Source organism: Phalacrocorax aristotelis, chromosome 10 (genome assembly GCF_949628215.1).
Source record: "Phalacrocorax aristotelis chromosome 10, bGulAri2.1, whole genome shotgun sequence".
In the NCBI taxonomy this organism is placed as follows: Eukaryota; Metazoa; Chordata; class Aves; order Suliformes; family Phalacrocoracidae; genus Phalacrocorax; species Phalacrocorax aristotelis.
This window is the reverse complement of record NC_134285.1, coordinates 22,288,696-22,303,165: the sequence shown is the minus strand read 5'-3', so window position 1 is coordinate 22,303,165 and position 14,470 is coordinate 22,288,696. Positions and strand designations below refer to the sequence as shown.

The window sequence follows — 14,470 nt, the reverse complement described above, 5'->3', positions numbered from 1 at the left end:
TTACCGGGTCAAGCACAGTATCCCTAGGGATACTGATAACTGGCTGTCAGAAGGAGATTGTGAAACTTTGTGAAAACTGCATTATAAAAAGCAAGTTAAAAGATTAAAGAAACGTAGTGATTTGCTGCTTTTGGGCTTAAGACATTTATACTTTTTAGTTTTGTACAGAATATACATTGTTTTAATGGATTCAGTCCCTTATTGGGAAAATGTATTATGATAACCTCTGAGTGTATTGCTAGTTGATTTTTTTAACAAGCTTATTGCTTCAGCAGGTGTTTGTGAAGTTGAGGCTCTGCTGTATTAGCGAAATTCCTTCCCTCTTCCGTGCCCCCTACCTAGATTTTTTTTCTTTGAAAATCTTGAGGGTGCTATAATTCTTGTTTCATTCATGCCTCCTGCCCCAGGGCTTTGAGACCTGAATGTGTCTGTTCCATTTCATTTAAGACGTCACCAGAGTGATGGCAATGAAATGGCCCACCCTCGGCTGCGTGCTTCAGCGAGAGATCTACGAGCATCACCGAAACGAGCATCCAAGTCTACCGTTGAAGAAGAGCTGAAGAAACTGATAGATCTTGACAGCCCAACACCTGAATCCCAGAAGAATTTTAAGGTATGTTAAAGAGAGTGTCTGTCATCTGGCTATCCCTTGTCACGGTTACATGAAATCTGAGAATACCTGGAGAACAATGTACAGGGCCTCCTCTGATCCAAGTCATAGTTCAGTTCTTACAAAATAGAAATGTGTAAAGTTGTGCTTTATAAGAATTTGATGATCGAGTTCACTGCTGCCTAGACATATTAACTAATGCAGCAAATGCATCATCATTTGGAAAAGGATGAAGGCTGTGAAGCTTTAAGATTGCTGTGTAGAAAATGCTGAGTGCTTTCAAAGCAGAAGCGTTCGTTCATACAGAGCTTAGTCACTCAGACTTTGCATTTGACTCAAGAGTTTCTCAGATAGGATCTTTTCTGTTCTCACCCATAACAATAAAATAAAATGCAGGGCATTCCCTGAATTCTCATCATGGACAGAAAGTCATCTTTTTGTCCCAGACTTATCTATAGAGAAGCACACTTGGGAAACAGTTTCATTATGACAGTCTCTGCAATACTGTTACAGTTTTGTGTGCAAATTTAAAGAGAGTAGTACACGAAATTACAAAGAACGTTTAGGACTGCTGGCTCATGGAAAGCCTGCAGTATTGTCTTACGCATTTAAATTGTTCTTTTCTGATTGCATCACTAGACAGTGATTTGTTGACCGTATTGAAACTCCTTGCAAAAAGCACGCTTTTGCAAGGCTTTTATGCCTCTCTAATCCTGTACTGCACAAGGACCAAGAATGCTCCCTAATCTTAAGCAAATATCTAGACAGAATAAATAGAAACGTTCCCTGTTTTTCAAAATGGGTATAATAACACAAAAGTGCATATATTAATTTTAAAAATCTATCATTTTGAAGAGCATGTCTTGATTTCTACAGTCTCCATGTTCAGTCAGTGCTTAACAGCTCAGGCTCATCACCTGGAGCCCGAATGGTTTCCACAGCAACCACGCAGAAGAGAGCGCTGCAGCTTCGTTCTTTGCTTATAAAAACCCAAGTGGCTTATTACAACTTGTAAGTGCTAGGTTCCGTACACAGACTGTTTCAGATGTCACCTTTGAGGCTGGAGGGAAAAAAAAACCACCTTGCCAATGGCGAGATATCTTAGGTTTGTGGTAGTTCTGAGGGGAGCGGGACACAGGGAATGTGAGCATCTCCTCTTGGTTGTTTTGAGCGAGGGGGTTGTTCTCATGCCAAGAAATTCCATTCCGTTTAAAGAGGTGACCTGAAGACCATGAGAAGTGTATATTCCCAAGTTTGTTGTTTTTCTGCTTTGGGGTTGGTGAATCAATTCTTACCCTGATCTTTATTTCCTGGTGGTTGTAACAAGAATGTTAACTCAGGTTACACTTTTAATAAATTTCACCAAGTTACTAACATTTTATCACACCAATAAATTAAATCTTTTCCATTTTAAAATTAACTGTCATTTCTGCCCACTGCATGATTTCTATTTCATCTTACAAAAAAGTTCTGACAGCATAAAAATTTTTTGACAGTGTAAAAAAATACAAAATAATTACAATGCCCTTCATCAGTTCACTGCACAAAAGCCAAAAATCCTCCTTACTGTCTGTTGGCTGCTAAAGGCCTTGTTTGCCAGTAGAACTTGTTCTAGGCTGTGATTATTTTGTCTTGTGTGTTTTTTTTTTTTTTATCTTCCCAGCCTTCCTTATCTCATTTCCTACTACTTATGTGTTGTATCTTCTCAGACAAGTCACCCTTCTTTTTCTCTTCCTCTGCTCTATTACCAGAAGACAATTCCTACCGGTATTGCCTCTGTTTCAACTCCATCAGATGTTCATATCTGTGCAACCTTTTAGTCTCAAGGTCTGATATTAACAGGTGGTTCCAGCTCCTAATTCTTTAACGCTAAACAAACTGTATGAGTAAGCACTGCTTGACTTAGCAGCTTTTTCTTTGCCACTTCAGGACAAGTGCTGGGAGGTTTTACTAGATCATAACATGAACTTGCTGATTGAGCTTTTAAATTGCAGAATAAAAATCAGCTTGATTCTCAGTGTAACATTGTGACAACCGTCTACCAGAAGCTGCAATTTCTGTAGTGTTAACTGTGTACGCAAGGTTCATACTGTGATGGAGATGTCCTGAGGGAGGCAATGCAGAAGGGAGAAGTTGACGTAATACAAAGTTGGCATGGGATATGGCTTCTTGTTCCTTCCTTGTCTTTTGATAGTAGCAGGTTTCTGGAAGTAATCTTAATTGTTTCTGATCCTTAATCCATAAAAGCAAAACCTGCAGCAGTCTTTTAATATTAAAATTTGTAATGTTTGGGGAAAAAAAAAATTCTGGCAGATTGTCTTCCACTGTACAGTACCAATAGTCCCTCCTCCACACTCTTGTCGCACCTTGTGGTGTGGGATTTTGATCACAGGAATAGAATACAATCTGTTGAAACATTTTTTTACTTTTTCTGAGAAAACTATTTTTCTGTGCATGTGAGCAACTCTTTATAATGTGTGACTCTTTCTGGAACTATTATTCTCTCCTCTTTTGTTTAAATTTGCTTACAGAGCAAATGAGGGTGGTGAGGTCTTCCTTTCTGTTTGCTGTTTCCCCATGAAAGCCTGTGGACCAAATTTCAACCAAACCATGAAGAAATGTTATGTCTTAGAGATAGTTACATTGTTACAGGTTTCATGAAAATTAGCCTCTCTGCTGATGGGAATGGTTATGCGATCTTTGATAGCAGCTTGCTGGCACCGGCCAGAGAGCACGTAACTCCGGGCTAACCCCAGCACTGCCTTCTCCTTTGTGGAGTGTGGAGGAAGCTGGGATGATGGTGTGGGAAAGACTCAAGTTCTCTTATTCACGGGACTACCTATTTAATTTTGATTCAAATTCTGCTGAAGAATCGAAGCAGTGGTGGGTGTTCCTAGTTGTTCAGTAATACGAGACTTAGTTGGCATTTGCTGGTGCTCTGCCTGCAGGAAGGCAGCCTCCCCCAGGCGCGAGGGAGAACTCTGGTTTTCGCAGTATTCAGTCTGTTTCTGTAAACATTATCTCTGCTACACATCAGCTGTAGAACCCTACAGGTGAGGGCTGCCTGAGATTTCCACTTCAGGAGAAGTTTGAAAGGTATTTAAAGGCTAGAATGCAAGATTGGCTAAAATAGAACTATATATGTTATCTAGTTGTAATCTCCTTCAAAGCAGATTCCTTTAGTTCTTTTTTCTATCCACTCTGAAAAAATACCATGTTAACACTTGCTTTCTTATTTAAAAATGGAAAAAAAAGTTTTAAAAAACTATTTCAACATAGACTGCAAAAGGGTTTTTTATTGATTTTTTTTTCTCATTTCTTTTTATTTGTTTTTATGAATGTATAGTCACACACTCTGTCCTGTCAGTCTCCCTTTCCCAGCACTCCTACCACAAGGCGTGCCTTGCAAAGGACTTTGTCAGATGAGAGTATTTACAGTGGTCAAAGGGACCACTTCTTCACCTCGCGGGCCTCGCTCTTGGACCAAGCCATGCCAAATGATGTCCTGTTCACCAGCACGTACCCTTCTCTCCCAAAGTCACTGCCATTACGGAGACCATCATATACTTTGGGAATGAAATCACTACATGGTAAGTACATTTCCCATTTTTCTGCTTTCAAAGGAATCCTTTGTGAATCATGTTAAGGGAAAGTCTGTTACTTCCATCTTGATTTTGCTGAAATGAGGAGAGGCAAGTCACGTGCCTGAAAATAGAAAACAGGATATGGAAATTGTGGGGGGTTCCCTCACTTCAGAGGGTATAAGACTGCATGACTGGTCATGCAGTCACCTTGTGGAGGGCGCAGAAGAATTTGCCTCATCAGCTGTAAGTTTTCACCATTTCTTCCAGGAGTCATCTGGAGCAGTTGGACCAATGGGCAGATAATGTACGCCTGGTTACCCACCAGTGACAACTTCAGGTGTCAGTTCCTTTAGTGCGGGACTATGGGAACAAAATCCTATTAGGAAAATAATGATATAAAAGTGGATAAATACCGGTGGACATTTGGATGTACAACTACACTAGATACAGCTTTTATTCTACCAACTGTTTTTAAATTCACTCCCTGTGCATTTTACGGGACTCGAGTTACTTAATTTTAGTCACACATCAACAGCTAACAAGGAAAAGTTACTTGATAAACTGCTGTCAAGAAGGCACTTAACTTTCCCCCAGTAGTTTACTGAAAAGTCTCAGTAGGATTATCTGATAGGTTGTGTGTTGCTGCGTGTGAATGTCTCAGTTGGTGAGAAAGGGAATTTTCACAGGTTCCTGCTGTACCTCATAAGTAAATGTGTACTAAATGTGTTTTCCAGAAATAGAACTAGATCTCACAGTGTAGGATTCTGCAATGTTTTCTGAAGAAGTACATATCTGCTCTAATTTATTCATGTTTTGGTATGTTTCAAGACAAAGAAGCAAAGCTATCAATAGATTCAACTCACTATAGTGGGCCCTAAGCATGGTCTGCATTTAGGTACTTAAGATACATGTGACAGTGAAGGCTGCGGAAGAAATCTATTTTAAATTCTTTTCATCTGTCTGATCACCAGGCGTCAGCTTTCAGTGTTGAACCTGACATTTTCATGAACTGTTGTTTCTGTATAGCATGTTTCTTTTGTAAGAGTTAGGAAACTGAGCTCTCTTCTGCTTTTTATATGCACAACTATAACGTTGCAGACTTGGTAACACTTGTAACTGGCTGGTGGATTTGGCTTCTGAGGTCTTGGGGTCAGAAGAATAACGATGTCATCTGAGTAGAAGTGGAAAATAGCACTTGGTGTCTTTTTGTTTAGATGCCTGTATTTTCTAAAAAGAAACCACAAAACCTTCTTTCGCTGTCAGGTTCTCTTCCACACCAAACCATTGCTTCTCCTAGCACATAAGCTTCTACATTTCTCAACAAAACAAGGTCTTCCATTTTCTATAAAATGCAGGCCTGCATGATGAAAGAAGGAGCTATATGAGTGACACACGAATTGTTTGGCGCACACACACCCCCACCTTTGCTGAGAGAAGGATTAAGTAGAGCTGGATATTTAATGCCACAAGTATTTTTTGGCTTCCAGCTATACAAAATTCTTTAATTCAGAGATCTTAATAACAAAGAACAGCCATTCCAGAGCACCTTCATTTGTTTTGAAGATATAACAGTGAGCTAAAAATACACTATTTACTTATCTGTCTTAATTAAAAATCCAACTCCCACTTTTAAAACAGGTAATTTTTCAAATGGTTAGTATTTTCTTCCAATTCTGAGTATCCCTTCACTAATCATAAATATTTTCATGTTAAGAACTTCCCAAATAACTGCCCTTTTTGGGGGGAGATAATATTAACACTGAGGATTCTTGTATTGAGCTGAACTTACATTTATAAAAAGTCAACAGACACAAGAGACAAAAAAAAAATTAAGATTTTTGAGCAAAGTGAATGCAGCATTCTGGGCATTGTTCCAGGCAGCAATATTATTTAGCTGAAGTTATTAGAAAGATATTTTAGTTATTGAAGTTACATAGTTATTAGACTATTAAAGGGGGGGGCCTAAGTCTGATCCTGTTGGTTTACGAGATCATAAGGTGGGGGGGAGGGGAACCCACAATTTTGTGTTTTTACAGGGGCAAATAGGTGCCAGGGAGTGTAGTAGTCCCAGCAAGCTATAGAGCCGTCCCAAGTATCTTCAGCTTGTGCAGCGGCAGGAACTGCTGGGTAGAAAAGTACTGCCCCCAGCCCCAGTGCTGGGGGAGGGCAGAGATAGGCTTTTGAAGTGCTAAGCTGCAGGGATTCTAGCAGGTTAAAAGGGAGCTGAATGTCCTCGTGAGAAGCGCTATCTCAGAAAACTAGCTTGTAACATGCTGTATCTGGCCAAGTGCAGTTGATCAAACGTTCTACTGAGTTCTGGTTCCAAAAGTGCTATCGCAGAAAAATTAAAAATAGGGACGCATTAGTATTAAGAAAGGAACTCTGCGATTTTTTTTTAATGGAGTTTATCATTTGTTCTGCATTACTCTAGGAGAATTTTCTGCCTCAGACAGCTCCCTCACAGATATCCAGGAGCAAAGACGGCAGCCCATGCCAGACCCTGGTCTTATGCCATTGCCTGATTCTGCCTCTGATCTGGACTGGTCAAACTTGGTAGATGCTGCCAAAGCCTTTGAAGGTAAGTTTTCAGAATATAATACTTCGAAAGCTGGTCTTTGTGCATGCTTCACTAAGGACTGGGGTGTTCGGTTTTGGCTTTGGGGTTTTTTGGTGGGTTTTTTGTTTGGGTTTTTTGGTGTTTTTTTTTAAATCTTGACTCTTCCTTTTGTTGTTATTACTGTTTCTACTTAGTCTGAAGCTTAAGCTCATTTAGAATAGCAACTCAGGTCTTAACAGCCTAGAACTTCGTAAGTAATAGATACCATTTCTTCATACTGGAATCCCTCTGTGCTACAGTTTGGCCAAATCTCTGTGAAAATGGCTACTTTTCATGTCCTGTAGAGCAGTTGCAGGCATCACAGCTAGGGTGGAAAAGACATCTGGCATGAAAATGAAAAAGTAAAGTCAAATAGCAGGGGAAAAGCACACGAGCACACTAATGATTGCTTGCTTACTGCACTGGCAAGAAGTTTCTGTAGTGCCAAAGTGCGCTGCCAAGGTAATTTGGGAAATCTGCCTTGTTCGTGTATACTTTTCCATTGCCATTCTTCCCGTTGGGTACTCTGAATACGTAGACTTGCAAATAAGTGTCATTTTATCCTCTGGCACTTTCCGTCTCTGTGACACTTAGTAAACTGAAGAGAACTGTGTAAGCTGCCTAGATGTATTTGAATTTAAAATTAAGTACACTTCAGCCCAAAGGGAGTGTACCTTACAGTTACTATAATCCAATGGAAAACCTTCTAGGTGCATTAAACAGAAGTACCTTTTCCTAATCTCTGCATAAATGGCATCCCACCTTCATGAAAGTGTTCTCACTGATCTGAGTCTTTCAGACTGCATGGTTGGAGAAGGCTGTGAAGTAACTTGCTTTCTTGGCTGTTCTCTAATAGTAGCCACATACATCAAGACAGTGCATGTCTAACCTGGTGTTCAAGACACCTGTGTGCTCTGCTCTATTGCCATAGGAGTTACAGGATCAGCACGTCTCATATTTCTGCTGTGCAGTCTTGGGAAAGAGTATTCAATGTAAGCCTTAGTCCTCAGGAGATGAATTTGTAGTGATGTGGGTTTTTTTTACCACTACACAGGGATGAAACCCAGGTTTTAATGCATTTCAGTGTGGTTGGCAAATTCTGTTTAAAAGATCTCCTGGTTTTGGTTAGATGTATTTGACTGTCCTCGTTAACCTGAATCCCTCGCTTTTGTAGGCCCCAAACTCACTTGTGTTTCTCTTTAGAAGTGTGAACAAAGTCAGTGTGGTGAAGTTAACAAACTGACAGCTCAGATTAGGAAAAGCTGGGGTGATGTGTTGGCTGGCACCATCATCTCACCACTGTAAAAATATATTGATTTGACCTGGAGAGGGAACAGCTGTCTCATGTCAATATAATCCCAGTCTCTAGTCTCTGCCAGGTACCAGTAGGGATTAACAAGTACCAAGCAGCCTAAATTCTGATTTGTGATCCTGGACACCTCTCTTCTACATCATTGCTTGGTGCCTTCAGCACAAGCCCCTGAAGTTACAAACAGTGATATCTGCAACCAGCTGAAACAAAAGCTGCCAGGAGCCCTGAGCTACACCAACCTTCAGTATTTTCATTCAAAGGAAAAAAGAGGGGAGCAGGAAAAATTCAATCAAATACCAAGGCATGTTAATTTAAGCCTTGTTGAAAGCATAGAATCAAAATTTCCCAAGCATAAAAAAAGATACTGTTCTGTTTCCAGTGAGAGACCAGTGGCTGCTGAGCGAGAGATATGTTAATTTATTGAACTAAAAAGTGTTTATGTTACTGTTTGTGCTAGGAGACTCCAGAGATAGGGGCGGTCGGTAGTTTACAGTCACACCACATGTGATAGTGATTTAGAGATGTGTTAAAACACTGACCAGTTACAGGACAAAGAAGTATAGACACAAGGCAGGAAAAGAGGTTTCATGTTCCGATCTGAAAACGTTTTCTAGGGCATAAGGGAAAAAAATTCAGGTTCTGAAAAATTACATTGTTCATTTTAGTTTCCACATGTAAATTGTGCACAGTGAGCTTTTCTTTCCTCAAGATAAAGGGATTCTTTATGGAGTGAAGGAAGTTAAATATAGCTACTGAGTTATTGGGTAGTGTCATGCAGTTGTACCCAGGAAGTTCTGTGTTCTGCGCAGCTCCTGCTGTTCCAGCTTGGCTTCTTGCCTTTCTTGGAACTGGCCTTGGGTGGACTTCGCAAGGGCTGCTGGAGTATCTCTGCTTTGCAGTCTCTAGCATCTCCCTCCTGGAGAGCTTCTTAGCCTGAGGGTGATGCATGATCTGTGTGAGCATGCAGCACTGTGCCAGAGCACAGTACTTGCCAGAGCACTGTACTTGTTTGTTGAATCCAATACAGTGGAGAACCTGGTGCAAACACTTGCAATGCCAGTTTGCTTCCATCAACTGGATATTGGTATGTCGTATCGTCACCTTATCTTGCTTGCAACAGACTTCTTGGATTGCTTTGAGATCCTGCAGTGTAGCTGTTGAGCTGTGCATGAACAAATAATCATTACTGCTGCCATTGTTCTTCTCTCTATGTTTGCCGCCTCAGTTCAGCGAGCTTCATTCTTTGCTGCTGCTGATGAGAATCACAGACCTGTGAGCGCTGCCTCCAGTAGTGATCAGGCTGAGGACCAGCTTACTGCACAGATAAAGCCTTATACAGGGTAAGTAAATACACCAGATACATAGGCTTCCTCACCTACAAACTGAAGAAAAGAGTAGGAATGTCTTTATTTGGAAGCCATCTCCAGGCTTCACAGAAGAACTCTTCACAAGTTCTCATGAAGATGGTGGTGGGAAGTGAAAACAAAAGAACCATAAGTACAGCTGAACCTTTTTGCAGGTTTTTTTTCTTGTCTGAGATGTTCATGAACGTGTCCAAATCAATGGTAATTCAAGGCACATATAATGAGTAGAAGTAGAGAGAAGTCAAGTGATGGGATGGCCCCAATTAATCATGAGTTAAATTTGTTGTGTTGATGAATGTGCGGCACATGTTCCATGTACTCTTTGTTAGGTTCTTCTTGTTCATTTTGTGAATTCTTACTTGTACCTGACTGCATACCTACATAAAGCCACTTGGTGTGGACAAGGCTGTTAGCTACCCTATGTGAAGACAGTAAATCATGTCAATACCTATTCTTGTTTCCTGCTTTCAACAGTAAAGAATCTCCTCCAAGTCTTGCCTCCAAAGTGGACCAACTGGAAGGTTTGCTGAAGATGCTGCAAGAAGATTTAAGGAAGGTAAACATTTCATCAACATAAAATCTGTCAGACATAGATTTAGTGCTGATAGGTGATGCTAACAACTGTGTAATCCTGCTTTGCCATGCCTGAGCCTGTGACAGTCTCATCCTTGTATGAGGAAGACATTTCTTTACTACTTTTCTCAGGCCGTCCTTCTAATTATGTACGGCTAGGGTGGAGTGTCTAAATTTGTAGGCATCTGATTTCTCTGCTTAAAGTAGGAGGGTGACTCAGAGTACCGCCACTCATAATTCAGGTGACACTGTGAAAGGCTTGAAGTTAGTCCATGTAAATATATCCTGCTGATGTTGAAAACTGAGAGTATTATCTAAACATATTTCTACTGTGGAAACTTCCTGTACTATGTTACTGGCTGCTTGGTCCAAGAAGCATCTGCTGTGGTCAGATGAAAAGTCTCTTAGCTGGTGAAGCATTTACAGGAATATTTCCTACCCCTTACTTAACGATCAGCAGTTGTACATACAGAACAGGGCATGCCCCATTTTATTTCACGACTTGAGGAGCCAGCTGCTGTATTAGAATTTAACCTAGAGAAATGGTGCTCATTCAAGCAAAAAGTGAGGAATGAAATGTCACAAATGTCCTTTAGATATAAAACCATGTGTTACTGCACATAAAACCCTTACAAAGAACGAGACTCATGCTCTCCTAAGAGACTCTCGAGACTCTATATAGGTAGGAAGCATGACCTAAAATTTCCACTAAGATCTATATTTTTCCTAAGGAAAAAGAGGACAAGGCCAGTCTTCAGGCTGAAGTGCAACATTTGCGGGAAGACAACTTGAGGTTACAGGAGGAATCCCAGAATGCAACTGAGAAACTGAAGAAATTCACCGAATGGGTTTTCAACACAATTGATATGAACTGAGAACACTGTACAGGGAAGGAAACTATCTGTTATGAATTGTTACTGGGACTTAAGCTTTAATGCCACCTTAATCATGACATGTGAAAGTATAGTCAGAGCACTTCCCTGCCCTTCATCCTCCAAAAACCCTTTTTTGCATCTCTGCGCGCACTCAGAACAATTGCAGATCAACAATCAATGTCTGCCTTTTGTAGAAAAAAACAAAGTAAATAATTTTAAAAAGGTAAAATAAAAGTTTAACTGCTAAAATGTGAATGTCTATTTTTTGCACATTGTTTCTTTATCTGTCATGTACAAAATGATTTGGAGGTTGGACCAGGCTTTGCTGTTCCATCTGCCTCTGTTTCCATTAACTCCCTTCTCTCTGTTTCAGGTAATCCGCTTATCCTTGCAGCTTTGGCAAATATTATGACATCTAGAAAATTAGAAAGAAATGTTTATTTTACTGCTGCTCCTACATTGTTTTCTGAAGTATGCCACAGACAAGGGGATGTAATGCAATGTTTTAGGTGTCTCCTTAGAATTTGCGCTTGATTGCTTGTACTACCTTCCCATACATTACAGAGAACGCGTGTCCATAGTGTATGGTACAGTACAACCAGCATCATAACATTCGGAGAGACTAGAGACGTGAGCCATGGGTGAGGCATATTATCACACATTTATTGCATTAGCATTTCTGGTAGCCTTTGTTTCCTGTGGAAACAATGGCTGCAAGTAATTTTACAGTCAGCAAAACTAGGCATGCTGCAGTTCATACTGTATCAGGCAAGCTGAGAGATACTGAGTACTGTTGCTGTACTGCTTAAGTATAGTCCCCTTCCCTCCCAGGGGAATCTGTTGCTTGCATATGTGCAGAAGACTTAGGCTGAAGTTGTAAAGAGATTTAAGATTTCTTTCTCCTGAACTGTTTCTGTGAAAATCCACATAAACCTTCTCTGTGCACCTGCCCTCCCATTCCATTTCTCCGAACTTCTCAAATCACAGCAGATTTGAGAAATGTTTATTCAGTGGTGTGTTATTACATGAGAGGTCTTATAAATCTTTTACTACAGTAGACAGAGGAATATGTAAAGGTGAATTAAGAAGTGTGTTTTCCAAAGTACTGGGATAGGACTGGAGCCCTGAAATCCCCAATCCCCAGTGAAACTGTCTAGCATGAGATTTCCCAAACTGCTTCATGCCAGGCAAGTTAGTTTCATGTTCTTTGAAGGAACAGCTAACTTGCCACAACATGTTACCTCTCCAGAAAATACCTTCTAGGTGTCAGAATGTGACTTCTAAGCACCGTGGTCTGAACAGGCATTGAGCTGTGCAGTGTGCTGAGAAACCTTTTCTACTCCCCCCTGAGGATACAGTCACTACCTTAATAAATATTGCCTTGCATAAAGTGCAGAATATTTGGGGGTTAATTTCAAGAGTGCCCCCTCCCTGCCATTTACCACATTCTGAAATAGAAGATGAAAATCATCGGGCATAGTCTTGTCACAGAAACTTCCAATCTCTTTTCAAATCCCTTTTTCATGCTCTTTATATCTTGCTCCATACAAGTACACACTACACTACAAACTCAAATTTCATTTGTGATGCTAATCCCCGTGGAGTTCTCTAAAGTTTTGTCATGGAAATGGATCTCTTTGGAACTATTTCTGGAGTGCTTTTGTAAAGGTTTAGAATGTCTTGGGTTTTTTAATGACTTGTATGAAGGAGATTTATATAATGCCTGATATTATTTGTAAATGGGAAATATTGCTAACATCTCCAAGCATCCTGAAGTCTTGCTTTTATTCTCTTTAATTTTTAAGTTTGGTTTTTATTTTATTTCAAAAGATATTTTGGGACTTGGGGCAGACTATTTATTAGAGTTTTGCAACAGAGTTCTTCTTGTATGATGCCGCTGAAGGCTACTTGTAAAATTCTGACAATAAAACTCATTTTAAAGGCTCTTCTAAACCATTTCCTTCTGATTTTGTTGGGTTTGTTGTTTTGAGACTTTCCAGAGTGTCTGTTTCTTCCTGCTTTCTTCTTGTGCCACTTTTCTTGGTGCTCAGTGATAGGAGAGTTTCATTCTCTGTCAGATTTCTGCTTTTTATCCCTTTGAAGACCATTACTTGGTATGTATACACACACTTCATCCCTTGACTTTCTTTCTTGTATTACTGCACCAACTGTTGGGGTTTTTTTTGCGTTTACAAGGTTTTGTTACCTTTAACAGTGACTCTTGAGTTTAACCAGGCTGATACGGTTAAGGAGGGGCACTGGGGGTTTTTTTATCATTTATCAAGACTTTAGAACTTACTTGGAAAGACTGAAGCTGATTTAAGTCAAAACTAAACTTGCCTGGCATGTCTGCCCAAGGGCACACACAGCTTTCAGCATCTCAGAGCCAGACCTGGTGTTATGGTGGGGTGAGGGGGCAGATACTCCATTTGTTTTGTTTTCCAGATCTACTCTGACTTGGGAGATGACCTTGGACACGTTTTGAACAGACCTTGTCTTGGCCCAGTGAATCAGCATTCTGCACAGCTCAAAGATGTGAAACTAGGTCATGTCTGCAGGAAAGTGTCTTCCAGATTCACTGGATGGATCCTTAAAAGGCACATGGGGAAGGAAAATAATCCATCTCTTTCTAGCAGTGCAGTACCCAGCCAAGAAAGCTCTGAAACAGCAAGAGCAAACAGAAGCATCTGATGGAAAAATAGGGATAGAATCTTGGAAAGAAAACTAGATGCTGTCTTACCATTTGGATACTGGTGACTGAGCTGAAGCGGAAAATTTCCTGCAGGTCAAGGAGCTGCCCTGCCCATGTTCATAATTAATTTAGGCCAAAGGTTCCCACGCTCCACCATGCGCACTGCTAGGTTGGTCTAGATCAGGGCAAGATCTGTCTTGCAGGCATCTCCTCTCAGCCTGAGTAGTTATTGGCCTGAGCAGAAGGCAGGCGGCTGCAGGAAGAATGTGGTAACACAGGCTGCCTTCCTATTTCACCTGCTTCTTCCAAGAAAGTATTTTATATTCCTGGAAGCAGTTTTGTATTCCTTGTCTACGTCCCAGTGCAAAGGTACTGTTCTCCCTGTGACAGTGTTTTGGATAGCCAGATGTGGCTGTTACAGCAGCAGAAAGGCTGCCTTCTCTCAAAATCCCTGAACCAGAAGGGGTCACCACAGGGCGCATGCAGCTTGCATGATTGATAATACTCTGTCAGAAGTGAAGCAGGGTGTAAGGAGGGTATCAGGCTGTGGTAAGATGCGAGCTGTAAGGGTACACAGGAGGTGGGATTTTGAGGGGACAGGCTGGTGGGAAGGGGACTGGGGAGCCAGTTACGGGATTAGGGGAGAGATGTGAGGATGAACTGCAACACACGCAGGTTTTACTCCTCTAAAAGCGTGGTTACTCTGATAGCATGTTGTTTCTGTAGGGAAGCCAAGATGTGCTCCCAACCCAATGAATAGTTATTGTGAGAAAGCCTTTTCCCCAGCTTTTCCTTTTGTGGGAAAGGTCCCTATGAACCAGGCACAACTTGGGAGGGTTGTCTGTCTGTTTCTAAAGCCTTTCA

General features: G+C 40.8%; 1 protein-coding gene across 5 annotated transcripts in view; it reads left to right on the top strand.

Moving 5' to 3' along the window:
- SIPA1L1 (signal induced proliferation associated 1 like 1) overlaps positions 1–12,867 on the top strand; it is a 232,340-nt gene extending 219,473 nt beyond the window's left edge. For 4 of the 5 annotated variants that reach the window (XM_075105743.1, XM_075105739.1, XM_075105740.1 and 1 more), the window contains 6 exons: positions 448–613; positions 3,957–4,200; positions 6,626–6,772; positions 9,328–9,442; positions 9,941–10,022; positions 10,771–12,867. In XM_075105743.1, the coding sequence (XP_074961844.1) occupies positions 448–613; positions 3,957–4,200; positions 6,626–6,772; positions 9,328–9,442; positions 9,941–10,022; positions 10,771–10,914 (898 nt within the window). In that variant the 3' untranslated portion in view covers positions 10,915–12,867. The remainder of the gene's footprint in view (positions 1–447; positions 614–3,956; positions 4,201–6,625; positions 6,773–9,327; positions 9,443–9,940; positions 10,023–10,770) is intronic. The other variant, XM_075105742.1, reaches the window with a different exon arrangement.
- The last annotated feature ends 1,603 nt before the right edge of the window (positions 12,868–14,470 follow it).